General features: G+C 43.6%; 1 protein-coding gene across 3 annotated transcripts in view; it reads right to left on the reverse strand.

Annotated features, from left to right (window-relative positions):
• The window catches only part of SH3GL2 (SH3 domain containing GRB2 like 2, endophilin A1), an 830,288-nt gene that overhangs the window by 147,968 nt on the left and 664,935 nt on the right, over positions 1–17,385 (reverse strand). For all 3 annotated transcript variants that reach the window (XM_069625975.1, XM_069625974.1, XM_069625976.1), the window contains one exon: positions 16,399–16,532. In XM_069625975.1, coding sequence (XP_069482076.1) covers positions 16,399–16,532 — 134 coding nt within the window. The remainder of the gene's footprint in view (positions 1–16,398; positions 16,533–17,385) is intronic.

Here is a 17,385-nt window from a genome sequence, read left to right on the forward strand (position 1 = left end):
GGCCTCAAGCAGAAGTAGTGAGTGCTGACTCCTGGAATTCCATTTTATACATTCTGGACAACCAATGTGAGCAAGGAAATACTGAAGCAACTACCGCAAATGTCACAGTAGAGAGAGTGAGTGGTATTTCTTCCCACAGACTCAGTGGTAGCTGATGGGCAATGTTCACATGGTATGTTTGTTTGAAGAGTAGCAGATTGGTCTCCTCGGGTCATGCTGCAGATAGCAGGTGCGTGGTGAAAAACTGAGTTATGTTAATGTAGTGGCTTGACCACACATAGCAAGGCATATATTGAACTAATTCTCTTCTTTAAATGCAGATTGGCCCAAACTCCACATTTTCCAGCTTCCTCACAGGAGAGTGCTACGTATACAAATGTTCACAGCTCCTGCATAGAGCGAAGCCACTCATACAATTATTCTAGATCACCCAACCACCAAGAACAGATGCATTTTCCTCCAAGCTTAATGCTCTCTGAGGGAGCTGGTCATTGAGTGATTTCCTGAATATCGCGGTCTAAAAATGTAATAGTGGACAATAGTACTCAGAATCTCAGGAACTACAACTGGCTTTTATAAAAGAAGAGCCATTTCTTGTGTTCTGAAATGTAAAAGAAAAGCAAGGATATTGACTGGGGAGTAATGGCAAGGTGTTGCCGATTGGGATGTGTGGCGATCAACAAGACATGACAATAAAATGATCATCCTTTAAATAATGTTTGTGTTATAGCTAAGATGAGTTGCAATAAACTATTTACATATTCTTGGGATCTCCTAGAAACAAAGAGGGGTTTCATTTCACCCAGTGCCATGATCATAAAGTAGAAGGACATAGGGAATTTAATTGTGACAGGATAGGAATAAAATTCTGCAAAATGCACCAGCAGGCCCCTCCAAATTCAACAATTAACCCATGTACAGGATGGGTTTTTGTGTGACGAATCCCGGGTCAAAACTTGGCAGTCATCAGGGTCTCGCATGATGTTTTGTTGTCCAACTAGGCACCTCAGAGTGCAGGTCGAATCTTGGGTTTATTCATCAGATGCATCCAGCCATTCAGAGCCTATTGGAACGATTTGTCGAGTTGATTCAGCCAATCAGATTAATTGAATCTCTTAATGGAAGTTTGTACCTCTATACAGCCCAGCTCACTTCTGTTCTTTTGTGAGTTTTACTAGGCTGTGCGGAGAGTGTTTGGAGGGATGGTTGATCATGTGAGCAGAGATTCGAGGGGTTTTATGGAGTACTAGATGTATGGTATTCGTGTGTCTCATGTGTTGGTCTCAAGTGTGTTTTTGCTGCAAATTATTGTACCCCTTTGTTTTAGTGTTTGTTCAGTGTGTTGTTAGTTTCTCCATATAAAAAAAGAAAACAAATACTCTTTCCTCTCGTGCCCTTTCCCTAGAAAAATTTAAAACTGCCAGTATCAACATAAAAAGCCCCAAAAAACAAAACTATTTCACAACCTGTGTGCTTGTTGTAATCTCCCGTCTCTGTGTTTGCTGATCGGTTGCTTTTGCTGGTGGCCATGTTGTTTGTAGCGGTATAGTTTGTCTTAGTATAGTAGTATTGTGTAGTAGTTGGAGTAATAGTAGTAGAATTTGTCGTACGTTATTGTATTTATTTATTAAGCATAACATCTCACCGACAAAGGACAGTACCATGGCGCTAAAAACACATGGACATAAATAAATAATATAAAAACATACCATCTATTTTAAAATTGTAAAACTAATACTCACCAAGCGGATTTCAGCTTAAAATACCTGCTCAAGGTATGGGGATAGATGCAAGAGGAAGAGTGTTTTGTGACCTAATAGTATAGCGGTATCTCAGAACACCGTGCAATAAAAAAATACAAAAAAGTATAAAATATAAACAAATCACATAAAATACAAAGAAATAACATCAAACAACACGAACAAAACCTTATTTATATACCCAGCAGAAAGTCCCAACACATTTGTATTTTTATATTTGTATTCATTTGAAGAACAGCTATGTGAATTTTGATCACAAATGACGTACAATAACACATTTGAGATGGCAGAGGCATTCCCTGGAAAGCTGCCTGTGCAATAACACAAAGATGAGAACAAATGGCGAGCCAGTTTATTAGGATGTAAAAAAGAGGGACATATACCAGGGACAAAACAAACACAGAAAAAATGTATACATAAGACAACAGGTGGCTTAAACAGGTAGCTTTAACCTAAGGGGGCAATTGCTTCAAACTAAAGAGGAGTACTATTTAAATACACAAAATAACATTATTTGGTGTCACTGAAGACGGTGGTGAGTTCCGGTAAGGAAGATTAGGGAGCAGGCAGGGGGACCTCCCTCTTTAGCAAGTGAAGTTTAAGCACAGCTTTGAAGAGATCCACAGTTGGGGTGGCTTTGACTGTTATTGGCAGTGGGTTCCAGTGGAGCGGGGCAAGTGGTGAAAAGAGTGGAGGCGAGAGGTGGCACAAGGAGGGTATGGGGCAGTGAGGTTCAGTGCAGAGAAGAGTCAGAGGGAACGAGCTTGTGAGTAAACTGAGATACAATCAGACAGGGCCTGAGGTGCAAGACCGTTGATAGCTTTGTAGACTAGGAAAAGAAGGAACTTGAAAAGAGAATGCATGTGGATGGAGACTGTAGTAGTCTTGCTCAGGAGGTGCAAGTACAATGCATGGGAAATGTAGTGGAGTGCAATGGAATGCGGTGAGGTCATGGTAGAATGTGGTGTGTGTGTGATTGCTGGGGGTTCTAAATGTGGCAGTTACATCCAGGAGCTGGAAGGTGTGGATGTGCCAGTGCTTTACTGTCTAGGAACCTACTTATATCCCTTACCCGGTGAGTACCTGCAGACAAATCAACTTACTTTAAGTAGACTGGGTCACTGTGTCTTCATGGCTAACAAACCTACAACAGAAACCCAACCAGCTTGTTGTCGGAAGGTAGAAATAGGGGGTGGAGGGTCTGGGTAGGTTGTAGAGCGTGCAGGTAGCAAAGTTAAGGACTTTGTCTAGAGGAAGGAAGAAGTAGAGAGGAAGGCCAACAAGTTGGCTTGAGCAGTAGTCAAGTTTGCTGAGCACGAGAGTGCAGATTAGAGTTTTTGTAGAGCGGTTACTTAAAAAAGGACACATTTTCTGAATGTTGAGGAGGTGAATACAAGCAGCACAGCCAGTGGTAGCGATGAATTATTGCAGTCTTAGGTCGCTATCGAAGTGGACCCCAAGTTTGCAGGCCTTTGATGACGGAGCAAGTAGGTCAGATGGGAAGGACAAAGGAGGTGGGGGTGCTAGGAATGGCATTGGAAGCCGGTAGAAAGATTACAAATATTTTTTTTTAAATTTATTTTATTTTAAAGAGTTCAGCATGAGACAGCGGAGAGCCATCCAGAGATGAATTGCAGTGGTCCAGTTTGTACACCATTCCGAGATGTCTGGGACAAAGGGCAGAAAGGAGAAAATATATTTGAGTGTCATAAGCAAAATGTTGATAGTGAAAGTCAAAAGTTGAGATATGTCTTTCTACCGCAGAAGTATTGAGGGTGGAGAGCAGAGGTCCAAGGACTGATCCTTGGGGGATGCCGACAGGGAGAGGGGTGGTGTCAGAGGTTTGCGACTTCCAAGGGATTTTAAGGGCTCAGCTTTCAAGGTAGGAGGTGATCCAGGCAAGAGCAGATTTATGAAACCCAAGATCCTGGAGAGTGAGGAAGAGAGCGGAGTGGTTGCAAGTGTCAAAGGCGACAGAAATGTCCAAAAGCGTGAGTATAGAAATGAGTTTGCCATTTTAACATTAGAGAAAAAGATGGAGATATGCATGAGTGCATTCTCAGTGGAGTGTTCACTATGGAAGACAGATTGAACTGGATCTTCAAGGCCATTTTCCACAAGGTACTTAGTGATCCAGTAGAAAACCACCCCACTCAAGGACTTTGAAAAATGGGGAAAGAGAGAACCTGGACGATAGTTTGCTGGGACGTTTGGTCAATGAAGGGTTTCATCAATTAGGGTAAGACAGTTGCAGAGTTCAAGGAGGCAGGGAACAGACCCGCGGAGAGAGAGGTTAAAGAGCTCAGAGCTATAAGGGCAAGTGATTGAGACTAAGTGACGATTTGGGGAGCAAAAGGGTGCGATTAAGAGCACAAAATGGGTTGGCATTGGGAAGGATGGGTGCTAATTCAATAGCAGAGGTAGGGTAGAACTTAGTTATTTACTTATATAGTTGTATTGCACACCGAAAGCCCGACAGGCATCAGAGCATGTACACACAAGAAAAACGCAGAACAATACCGTTGCACAAAGCCTAGGGTGGTATATCAATTTGAGGGTATAGTGATCACTATTAAAACAGGTGCGTTTTCAGTCCCCTTTGAAATGAAGCCAGATGGCAATCCAAGCAAAGGTTCATCGGAAGGGTATTCCAAAGGGAGGGTGCAATGTGTGCGAATGATTTCCCATTTGCTTTCATCCGTTCAGGATGTGAACAATTTAGCAGCATAATGTTGCTTGAACCTAGTGGTTTAGCTAGTTAGCAGATACGGATTCTTTTCTTTACATATTCTGGGGAAGTGCCATATACGGCTTTATGAGCAAGGACCGCTATTTTAAATTGGATCCTGGCTTTAACACAGCGACAAGAAGATTCTTTCGATGTGAAGCAATATGTTCAACACAAGGTATGTAGTAGAAACAAAGGAAGGAAAATGAAACCACAGAAAAGACTTCAAGAACTCTGCCCCAAAATCAGGCAATCAGGGGCATTTGAAATGGAAGCAAATTCTGGATTTGGAGAATAGAAGAGGGAATGGGGTTCCAACAGGCTATAGTGCCCAACTCCCTCCTCACTCCTCTTCCAGTCCAGGGATATAGAACCCAGCTCACTCTAAAGATCTTGCAGTCTGCCTCAAGGGATATAATCCCCAGCTCCCTCTCCCATTTTGCACTGTGTCCTAAGGGATATAGGACCATACACACTGTGGGGCTTGCATTGTGCATTCATGGATATAGCAGCCAGGCTCCCTATGCAGCTTGCATTGCCTGCAGGGATACTGAGCAATTCTCAGTCTTCCCCCAGGGATATAGCACCCAGCCTGCTATACATATCCCTCCTTGCTCCACCTTTCTTCCATTTGTCCTCTCTATCCTCCATCCAGGTTTTATACACGTTTGCCAATTGGGATTCCCTTCAGCTGCTGGTGTATGATGCTCCCAAAGTTTCAAAAATCCTGCTGATATTTTGAAGTCAGACAGAAATCGCACCCTTTCTCTCGTGTTCTTGCAGCGCCATGCTACCGTATGTGGGTTCCAGGTCTGGCTCCACAAAAGCACTCCCTGATTTCTACAGACTTTACTAGGGGCACTCATTCCAGTGGTTCTTTTGCAACCACATTGTTTCCATGTATCCCACTCCCTTAGTCCCTACGCGCAGCTCCACAAACCAAGTATGTATGTGTATGTATGTATGCACATACATCTTATTAAGTGGCCTCTCACCTCGAAGAGGACTCATGTCTCTATTTACATGTCTGCATTGTCTAGCTTGATACAGTGAAAGGGCAAGGCCCAATTATAATGTACTGTGGAAAAGGTAGGATTTCAGGAATTTATGGTCATCCAACTTTGAGCGAAGCCCAACTGGAAGCAAATGCCACAAATTGGATGCATGAGCTGGGAAAGATCTTTGACTGAATATGTTTTTTTTTTAATTAAGGCATGCTACTAGGTTCAGGTAGCTATCTTGGTGATCTGGTGGGGCTACAGGGAATAACCATTTCCTGAATGATTGGGGGTTCAATGCGTTAATGACCGCATGGTGAAATAACTGCGGGACAGAGGTAAGTCTTAACACAGGCTTTATTGTGGTACAGACCCCCGTGGCCGCACCGCCACTCGGCTCGCATCTATTCGCACAATGCAAATATTAGAACCTATGAACACTGCACATAAATGTTAAACACATGCAGATCAAAGATACATGAACCATCCCCACACACTACACAAACCATCCTGCCAGACGTAGTCTCTCATCGTAACAGGAGGCACCCAAACCCTCAATGGGCGACCCCCGTCACTACTGACCGATACTCGGGCATCCTGCTCCCCAGCCACTTTCTCAGTCACACCCACTCAGTCCACACCACCCCAAGAAGAGGCTGCTGCACCACATGCCAGCTCTGATCTGGCAGCAGGTTTGCACACACCCTGCTCCACCAAAAACCCACTTACATGAGGTTCCAAAGAGGAACCACCCTCAACCAATGGAGCCATGGTGGTACCTCAACACAACTACCCTTTTTTTGCTCCACCTTGTCCCATCATCCAAGACCACATAACCTGCTCCCACCCTCACCACCATGTGGGGCAACATGAATGCACTCCTCCCCTTTGGCACGCACCTGGGGTTCTTTATACACATGTGATCTCCCACCTTGACATCAAGGGGTCTCCTCTCCCCCTGCTGTGCCCTCACCCATTCCTGGGAAATACGCATCCTTTCCAACACCTCTGACATGTTCACTTCAGTAAGAACCCCGCCTCTAAGAGCAGCCATTCTCAAACTGGACCCTGCCTTTCTTCCCCACATGAGCTCAAATGGTGACCTGCCAGTAAACATTGAGTGTGTTCGTCTATACGCCGTCAATGCCTCTGAGACTACCTCTTGCCAACACAAACCATTTGCGATTGCCAAATGAATGGCCCCCTTCACAAAGCCATTCATCCTTTCAACCAAACCGTTGGAAGAAGGATTATACAAGCCAGTCCTATGGTTCCTAATGCTATTGCTCCTCAAAATCTCCTGCATGGGATGAGACACAAACTGCACACCATTGTCACTGACCATATTCGTGGGTATGCCTTCCCTGTTAAACACCCTTTTGGTTTTCTCAATCACCTTCTCTGTAGTTACCGTCTCAAAAGCAGCAGCCTAAACCCACCACAATGTGTAGTCCACCAAGACCACCACAAACTTCAAACCACCCTCAAGGCACTCCATGGGACCCATGATGTCTAACGCTTCCTTAGACCACACTTTGTTGGGAATATCAACCAGTTACACTAGCTGCGTTCCCCCTCGATTCTGCTCTTATCGCTCATGGCACACGCCACACACTCCTTTACCACCATCTCCACCTCATCATCCATACCCGGCCACCGATATGACTCCTGCAACCTCCTCTTGGTAAGGCACCTCCCTAAAAGCCCCTCATGTGCCAGTTTGACAAGCCTCCCCCTCAAACTCACAGGAGGCACTAGCCTATCCCCTCTCATGACACCCCACGGACCCTCTGTGATTTCACTTAAGACATACATTCCTCCCTGGCATTGACTGCCTCCCAGCCATCACACAGACCGACCTTAATCCATGCCAACTCGGAATCCTTGGATGACTCCCTCTCCTACTCATTCCTGTCCACAGCAGGTGGCACACACACCACCTGGGTGCCCACATCACTCTCCCCCTGTTCCTCTGGCCTCATCGACCACTATCGTCTTGTCCCTTTGTCTTGCCTGCTTGAACCCCTCCTTGTGTCCTCCTTCCCCTCCACCCCTCTTCCTCTCTCTTCTTCCCCCACCTACTCTATGGTGCTCTCTGTTTCTCTTATCTTTTCAAACTGCTGCTCTATCAACTATCCTGCTTTCCTCACTAAGCCTGGTAAGAAGAAGTTCAAAAAGGATTTTCTGGTCTCCAACCCAGGGCTCCTATATATCACTGACATATATACCAGTGCTTCCTCCAGGCAAACCCTCACTGACATTCTCTTTGTCATTCCCTCGACAAACCTATGGACCCCTCAAATGGTCTCTGTTCTCTCTCCTTTCTCTTCCTCGCCCATTAATAGTGGCACCCGGTGGGTGGTCCTCTTGGCCTCCTTCAATTCCCCCAAAGCCTTCATCAATGTCTATCTAAATGGTACCATTATGGACCAGGGCTCTCAGCCCAATCTCCTCTATGCCTTTTCCCCTTCCTACCAGGTAGGATACTTAGGAACTCAACCCCTTCCCCCTTTCCCGACACAAACACTTTTTCACAGACAGGTCACTGTGAGAGAAAACGGACTAACACCCAAGCCGTATACCTGACGTAGCCCAACACAATGGTCAGGCAGAGTCAGGCAGTTACTGATAATTACACACACCTGACTTCCATCAAAGTTCCCACATGGATAAAAGACGGAGCATGAAAGCACACTCTGAGCAAGGCAAAACACAAAAGGAAGCAGCAGTTCCAAGATGGCAGTTTAATACAAGGAGAAAGACGGCAAGACCAGTGAGGGTTGCAAGAAGGGAACTACTCTTGACCCTTTCAGAGAAGAAACGCGACTTTCAAAAGCCCTCGAGGAAAAGAAACATAAGACCAGGAATTACAGCTTAAGAAAGGTGCAGTGTGTGTCGAAGGTACACGGGGCCCTCCTGTATCGATAGCCAAAGCGGAAGGAGTGATTGCCACCGTGGTACTGCCCTTGGCTCCCACAACAAAGCAGCGTCAGTAAAGTCAGCACAGCCAGGGAGACTGATAGCAGACTGGTCTGTGTTAAAACCAAGGTTGCGAGCGGCAACATTGTATAAAGAAATCTGCAAAGAAGAGTATGAGACGCATGTGATGAACGATGCAAACATAATTGAATATCCAAGGAGTGGCTGAACCTTTGAAACCAAGATAGATACCACATACAGAGTGGTCTGGCACCACGTGGGTGCTCATTCAAAGGCCTCTGTTAGGTATCCAACTGAGTGTAACATTGTTGAACTGTGAAATCAAAGTGGTCCTGCAACGGGGTCAAGCTAAACCATGCGCACATTCGAAAGTCTTCGATGGCTAATCTGAACTGCACTTGGTCTGAGCCCAGCTGAGGGAGACTAATTGTGAAAAAGGGATCTGAGCCCGGCTGATGGTGTCCGGGGTGAAGTGTGACTCACCTGATGTGAGTATTTGTAAAGGAACCTTTTGTTGTTTCTCGTACATCAGGCCCTCTGAATCAAAAGACTTTGATGGTGAGAGGCTTGGGCACAGAAGTCCCTGATGTTGGTAATGGAACTATGTCCTCATGTCAGAGAGGCCCGAGAGTGTGCTATGCTTGAGCGAACTGCCTTGTCCCGTGCTGAAAACTTGGGTAAGGGGGGCCAATGGGCTGAACATCTTGACTTAACATTTTGTGAACCCTCATATTTCATGAACATCATCACACACTATTTGGCAATCCTTACTGCTAATTACAATAGTTTTTTTTAGTATAGGCCCTTTTATGTTGGCAAGACTCCATTAGGGCTGCCTTCTTTATTATTTGATGGTCGTAGCTTACTCCCATCTTTAGATTTAGGATTAGAATGGCATTTATCACACCCTTGTGAGAGTTCATTAAACACCCTTGAACTGTGGTCACTTGTGTCTGTCTTACCTTGATACCATGCCTTCCTTACTGGAGGGAAGAACATCTACCCAGATCTAATCAGCTCTCCAGCAATGCCCTGAGTATGAATATTTCTAACTCTCAGGTAGTTCAAGGGATTTAGAAATCTAATGCTGGAAAATAACAGATAGGGCGGTGCCCCCAAAAGTAGGGGGGGGGGGGGGAAAAAAAAAATCACACAATTTTTAACAAAACTAATTTAGTGCTGCGTTGATCCTCTGACCAGCAAATATCTATGGTTGACATCAGAGATGCAGAAGTAATAGAGGGGGTGGAAGGATTATTTGGGGCAGAGGATGTGCCTCAAGTAGCATTATCTATAACTTTGCAAAGGGAAAATCCTTTAGTTGCACCCAACCCAATCCCGCCCCGGCACTTGCAGATCTAGGTGAGAACACTGCGACAACAGCAGATGCCACCCAGACACTTCAAGATGGCCCATCAGGAAGAAACTGGGTGGTGGGGATTAGGGGAAGGCAACCCCACACTGCACTAGTACCCCAAGCAACAAAGGCATGGATTCGGAAAACAAATATCTGATATATGATATATGATAGGTTATTTATAACGTGCTTAATACCCAGAGGTTTCTAAGCACAGACCCGGGGATCGAACCATTGTTGCTGTAGTATTGCTTCCAGGGCAACCGCTTTGCCCCTGTGCTATCCTCCCGAGACATTGTTAAGAATGGACATTGCTAAAATCGAGAAGATAATGAAGCTGATGGAACCACGTGGACCAAGAGCTTCCCACTTGAGGTTGTAGGGTCTGTTGAAGGCAGGATGGGGAATGTCTCCATGTGCAGTCATGTCGGTCACAGGCAGACGGAAAATTCCATTATTAATTCGGAAAAGAACATTGAGACTCCAAGGCTGGTGGCTCGGACAGGGTGGCGGGGAGAGCTTTCCTGCTGGAGCCGGATTCCTCAGAAGCCTGTTCCGACTCCTTTTATGACTTACAGGCAAGGAGGGGGGGTAAACGTCACAAGAAAACGCACTCACACCTGATAACAGCTTATAATGGTAGAATCACAAAATTTGATGTCCATGTTAACTATTGCCCTAGCCCCCTTCCAGAAATATACAAATCCATCAATGATACGATGAAGGACCAAGCTACCCTGATAGCCATGTTGCACTTGAAATTGTTGTCTATCGAGGGCTTTATAACGGCTGCAAAAGAACCTGAACAGTGGGCAAAGAAGTGTAAGGAAACAAATTGTGAAACTCCCTGCCTCCTAAGTCCCCAAAGACAGCCCAGGCAAAAGGAGTTGACTCATTTTTTGAACACCAGTTCACAACCACCAGGAACATCTCAGAGCCTACAGATATCGTGGGAGGTGACCTACACTAAATAGAGAGGACAGTGAGGTGAGGCTAATACGACCAGAACTACTATTGTCGAATTATTGACTTCCTCACCCTCTGCTGCAGCTGAACTACCAGAAAGAGACTGCAATACAATCAATCACTCTCATCTAGATGAATTGGGGCCAAAGTCTCCTCCAGGCATCTCGTGTCTAGACTCCCCTAGACCGTATTCAATCTTTGTTCAGAAAAGGAGGGAAAGAGTGGGAAGAGTCACACAACTGCCAGAACCTAAGAACCAAAAATTGCAATTATTGGTGAGATCTAATGACTCACGAATATTCCTCGGAAACTTACTCCACCCAGGGGCAAGGAATAGTTGTAGCAATGATAAGATTGGTAAGGCCACTAAGAAGACACACAAGGTAAAAGAGACCGAGCCCACAGCTGACCTAACAACCTACCTGAGTGTGCTGGTGGAGTCCCAAGAGATCTTGCAGGCCTTAACCACATTACTCGACTTGTCGGAATATCCAATTGAGGAGAATCATCTTGCCTCAGTCTCCACGCCAACCGGTTCCAATACAAACCCGGCTAGCTTACCTACTCAAGTAGCTGAACTGGATAAGAATGTGGCTGGTCTGGAAGGTTTATTTCGGACTCTGGTAGAGAAAAGAGCAGGTTCAGACAAGAGATTTACTTAAAACCAGAATTGGACCAGCACACAAAAGGCCTGAGATCTCTTAAAGGACACCCACCCTCTTCAGAAAGATGGCAAACTTTCGTAGTGAAAAACCGCGTCCATTCAAGAAGTGCCTGGTGGGACTCGAGGCCATCAAAAAGAAAGGGGATGGGTCCAATATACCTTATTAAAAAAACAATCACTAGGAGTCTGAAACTTGAAAGACTGGTTGATAGAAAAGACACTAATATTAAACAGGTGTAATGTATTGGCCCTATTACACTGTGTCCCCAACCTTGGACAAATTTGTTCGGACGATTTGGCAATAATTAAATTTGTCGATGAGGTTCCATTGGACACTTTGTATCTCCACATTCACTCACCAATAGTGAAATACGCACTTATGGATGCAAGCACATGCTTAAGTCTCTTTCGACTTAACTCCTGTAGAAGACCACCAAATTGAAGAGACAAATAATTGTGATAATGTGGGTCATAGGAGGGTTTCTTTGCCTAAAATTGATGATTAGACAAATCAAAGTAATCGTAAGGTGTCTATCAAAGGCCCTCTTACTATCGATTCCAGAAGTGGACATTGGGCAGGAGCTCAGCCTATGCAAGTGCGAGAAAGGGACAAACCTTCCAAGTTATTTTTTAAGCATAACCATAGGGGCTAAAGATGTTTAAAACACCATGAGGAATGTGGAGTTCAAAGAGGGCAGTGATGAAGTATTGGGTGAGCGGGATTTCTGGTCATGGCTCCCGGCCGCCTTGTTGAGTAAGATCACAAATTCATGGTCGGCCAAGGGTGTGAGGGGGTCAACATTTTTTCTCTGGCCTCCTCGACACTCAGGGCCATACCCATCTATTTGCAAAAGGGGATGTGAATCTGTGGGCATACAACTTGATCTGCCTCCCAGAAACATGGTTATGTCTTAAGCCAAGAATGGACAGCTACTCAGTCCTCTTAAATATGGCTAACAGAGGACCCAGGGGAAGACCAAAATCAGGCCTACTTGTGGTTGTCCGCAACGGCTTAGGTTGGGAAATTGGCTCCACGAGCAACCCTACCCCCTATATTCCAATGGTAGAGCTGCAATAATCCATGCCCAATTCACAAAACCTTAAAAGGGAACCTGAATATTAATATTTGGTGATCCTGAAAGTGTATTGGAACCCATTGGCTGAGCAGAATGAGGATCTCATTGATAAAATCCTAGACCTGGTCAACAAAGCAGTAAGTGGTGAGATCTATCATAATTTGTCGAGTCCTGAACTGCACAGGCCTAATAGACCAGGCAAGTGGTAAGGGAGAGGATTGCGACCCTAACAAGATCAGAAAAGTAAGGATTGGAACCTTGCAAAGGACTCGAGAGACTTCCATCTTCTGAAAGGTCATATTATCGGGGACACCCCGTCCATAGTCACGGGTTCATTAACTTGCCACATTAGACTATGTTTTTGTATCCCAGAACTTTCTTCTGGCTATTAAGACTCTAGTGGTGACAAAGACTGACCTCAGTGACCATGGGCTCTTAAGTATGTTTTGGTGGAGAAGAGACGCAAAGAATATGGATAGGCATGGAGTAGAGGTGGTAGTCGCTAACGAGGGGAGTAGGCTTAAAATGTTTCAGAAAAATATGAGGTCTTTTGTATCTCAATTTGTCTAGAAGATGAACTCATAATATAATGCAGTCCCGTGATTACGTTGATTATACAGTATTTTTGAGGAATTTCTCAATCATTAAAACCCCTTCCACCGAATTCAGGCTTGATCACCATAGTGTAGTGGTCGACAAATGTAGGCGCTAGAAAGAACGGGGGGGGGGAACAGACTAGTCGGATCTAGAAGTCATTAATCTAAAAAGGGATTAAAGGCCTGCATCCGCTGGTAAAAAGCTACACTAATACAGCAGAATGCAGAAACAATGTTGAGAGTAGGGTGTAAAAAGAAAAATGAGAATTATGGAGCCTGCTTAAAAACAAAGGTTCCCTCCAATCAGCCTTACAGACCAACAGTGTGTCAGAGGCAGACTGGGTAACTCACTTTAAAAATGTATACTCTGCCAGAGGAGTACAGGGAGTGAGTAAGGATGCCGTGCCTTCAAGAAAGTGGTTGGTCCCCTATGACCTTCAGGATATCAGGTCTAAAATAGCCAGGGCTAGTACATCAAGGGCACCCGGTCCAGCTAGTTTAACTAATGCATCCTTAAACAGGACCTGAATCCTGTTTTAAATATTGAAATATTCCAGATTCATGGAGAAAAGCCACAGTGATTCCGATCTTCCAGAAGGGCAATAGGGACAATCCAAAAAACAATATCCCCATTGCTCTTCTTCATGTTATCGACAAGGTCTTTGGGTCCCTGTTGTTGACTCGACTAAATAGGTTGTCAATCACAGAGAATCATTGTGACAAATTTCAAAGAGGCTTCATCTAAGGGTTTGGTACAAGATATAACTTCGCAGTGCTCTATATTTTAAAGAGATGTGCATTGGAAGGCAAGGCTAAATCCTACATTTCATTTGTTGACTTAGTAGCAGCATTTGACAGTGTAAATAGGTCCAGGCTATGGGAAAACTTGCAAACTGAAACTGTCCAGGTGATCTACGGGAACATTTGCAGGCTCTACATACTAGGACCTCAAATAGGGTCAGATTAAACAGACGGATAACTTTCGGAGGAAATCCCAACAGCTAGAGGGTTGAAGCAGGATTGCCCTCTGGCCCCCGTGCTGTTCAACCTCTTCGTGTTGGATATTGGTGACAGCCTTCCCGAGGCCAAAAATGTTCCCACTAGAATAGGAAACAACAAAATCAGCAATTTGCTTCATGCTGATGAACTCGTTCTGATAGACCAGACGCTAAAATGTCTGCAAAGATCATTGAAGAAATTAGAGGAATACATGGAGGCAAATGATCTGCAAATAAACAATGGAAAGACAAAAATTCTCATCTTGGAAAAGCCGCAGTTTGCAAGACATGAACATTGATTGATCGTGTCTCAACATCCAGGCTAATGATAAATGTACCCTGTATGTAGGCTTCAGGCGTGAGTACTGTTGAATCATGCTTAGGAGCCTAAGGTAATGCAAAGTATACCCTGTAAGCAACTCACAACTTAGAGTGAGCAATTTACTGTATGCATGTTTATTTTCTTAAACTTTGTCTATAGTTAAAACTTGTTCTTTTACCTGTCTTTGTCATTTATGTTATTAATACTATGTGATTATTTATAGTATTATTTATTACTGTTTTTGATTCCATATTTGTTACACAATTTATATTATGCAACACATGTTTTCAGTCGGATATTCATGCCACTATAATAAAAGATTGCAATTGAGAAACACATGAGATATTCTTTGTGACTCCTCCAGCACAATACTAAAAACTATTAAATTATTAGAATACATACAACACATTGAGTTGTTTTGCAACGTGGTCATATTTGTTGTTTTTGAACTTGGAAAAGCCGCAGCGGACGAACAGATTGGGCCTTGTGTGGTGGTTGGTCTCAACTCGAATTGAACAAGGGCCAGAGTTTAAATACTTGGGTGTCTTCATTAACATGAGCAATACAGAATCCAACACAGTAAAAACACTAAGGGATAAAGCGAAGATGTTGGGAAAACAAGCGAGGCTCATATGTAAAATACATATTCTACAAACTTAAGGTTACGGTCACATTGATTAATGGTGCAGAGACTTTATTCAACACTCCTGATTCATCGTGGCCCGTGATAGGTCTACTTTGGAAGAGGATCATGACCCTTCCTAAAGTGACTCCCATCCAATTATTAAGAGAGAGTTGCGTTTGATATCCCTGAAGGCGAGGGTTAAATGGTCCTCATTGAGCCTATGTAGGAAATATATTTTAGAGGAGGCATCCCTGATTTTTGGTATCTTGAAAAACGAAATAGATGGGAGCCAGAGCAGAATCTTGCAACAATGGGTAGAAAAATGCAGGGCACTGCTTGATAGAATTTGTTCCTCGGAAGTAGAACTCAGGAGAAGCCCGGACAAGGTAAAAGTTAACATACGGAGATTGGACTAGATTCTCACTTCCAAGGAAGCAAATAAATGTTAACTATTCTATCAGCTGAGGAATGAATCTAGGGCCTTTGGATCATTGCCAAAATATCTAAGTACATTTGCTAATAGTTAATTTAGATCCCAGTTTAAGCAAACGTTTAAACCTAATGCCAACATATGAAATACTGTCTATCAGACTGCAACCGATACCAACAAGGGTTGAATCTGATTATTTTAAAGTCCAGGGAGCGGCCGAAACTTTAAAACATATACTGCTTTTTTCAAAGCTTCGTCTACTCTGAGGTCAATTTATGTTAAATCTTTTTTTTGGTTTCGAAAAAAAGCACCTTAACTCCAGAGGAGTGGTGGTTGCTTTTATTAATTGGGGAGAACACCTCTTTAGTGTTAGCTACGGTAATGTTCATAGATGTTATTTTTAAATCTAAGATGATTAATGGATGAATTTGGGTATTGTTGATGTCTTACTATTTGAAATTTATGTATGGGTCATGATTTTATCCCATTTTAAAATGTTGATTTTGAAGTGTTGAGAGATTTTTTTAACTGCAAAAAAGGTTTGTAATAAACCAAATATTAAAATACATTTTTTAAAAATGTGATGAGTGATGCACAAAATTGTGTTTGCATAAACATAACCAAAGCTCTGAATCCCTCCGCAGAAGAAAACAATATAGTGTTTCATTAGTATTCGTGTTGTCTGATGTAGTTATCAAAACTAAAATGCATTTCAATATTTTTCATTAGTTATTTTATTTTATTTTGGAATTCTTGAAGTCTATATTTTATACATTTTTAAACACGGAATGATTTCACAGCAGACCTTCAATCCACTCCAAATCATATCAATTCTTGTCCCATTAGCTTTGCTGTAAATCATTTTACTGATATCACACATTGCCAAATATTGCATGCCAGTTCATCAATCTAGTTCCATGATTTAAGGGCACATGTACCTGTATTTCTTTTAAATCTTTGTCGTGTAGGTTCTGAAGAGGGTCAATAAAGTTTTGCTTAACGTCAATGTCTAAAGAATCTTTGATATCCGAAAGTTCTCTCATGGCTTCTCCAACATCAATTAGAGCTGGACCTGGAAGAGAAAACGCATTGTAACCCACTTGCCATTTTTGAGAACATCCACAGTCTACTTTTATTGTATGGTAAGATGCCTTAAGGGGCTTGCTGCTCATTTGGTGACAGGGGGTTATCCATGTTCTGATCCTGAGTAAATGGCATCACACCTAAGCTTTCATTGGTCAGCCTGACTAGACTCCAGTTGGGAATGCTTCAGTATAAAGGGCGGTCTGGTGTTAGTGTTGTGTTACAGAAGAGGCCGCATTGGCGGAAGACAGGGGAGTGCCAATTGGCAGGACAAATGGAAGAATGAAAGACTGTCAGTTGCATCTGACTTTTGGTGACTGAGGGGAGAAGGTGACTGGAGATTGAAAAGAGTAGACCTGCTCGTGTAAGAGAAGTTTAAATATAGGTCCCAGGACTATTGCTAAAATAATAAGGCCCAGACGTGGGTCCTGTGCCTGCTGGGCCCAGCGGCCAAATCTACTCCTCACTGAGGACGCCCAATGAGGCCGAAACATGTCTGGGGTTGCTTGTCGTATTGGGAAGGAGGGATGTGACCTAGCTGGACTGCCCCTTTAGGGGTTGGACCAAGGCAGATTTGCATATGGTCTTTACCCTTTCTGTAATGGTTTGGCAGACTGAAAAAATGATGGCCTAGTGGGTTGCCCAGAGCAATTGCCAGAGGTTTAAGATTAATTTTAAACTTTCCAGCCATCACCTCTTTGTTTTGACTCCTCTGGAGGTGTCTGCGGGAAAGCATCAGTGCTTCCCTGGATCCTTTCTCTTACACACTGGCGCATCTAGAATCAACAGTATGTACCGTGAACATTATTATTATTTCCTGGTCATCTCATTTTTGTAGAAGT

Source organism: Ambystoma mexicanum, chromosome 6p, assembly GCF_040938575.1.
Source record: "Ambystoma mexicanum isolate Mex_15411 chromosome 6p, UKY_AmexF1_1, whole genome shotgun sequence".
Classification (NCBI taxonomy): Eukaryota; Metazoa; Chordata; class Amphibia; order Caudata; family Ambystomatidae; genus Ambystoma; species Ambystoma mexicanum.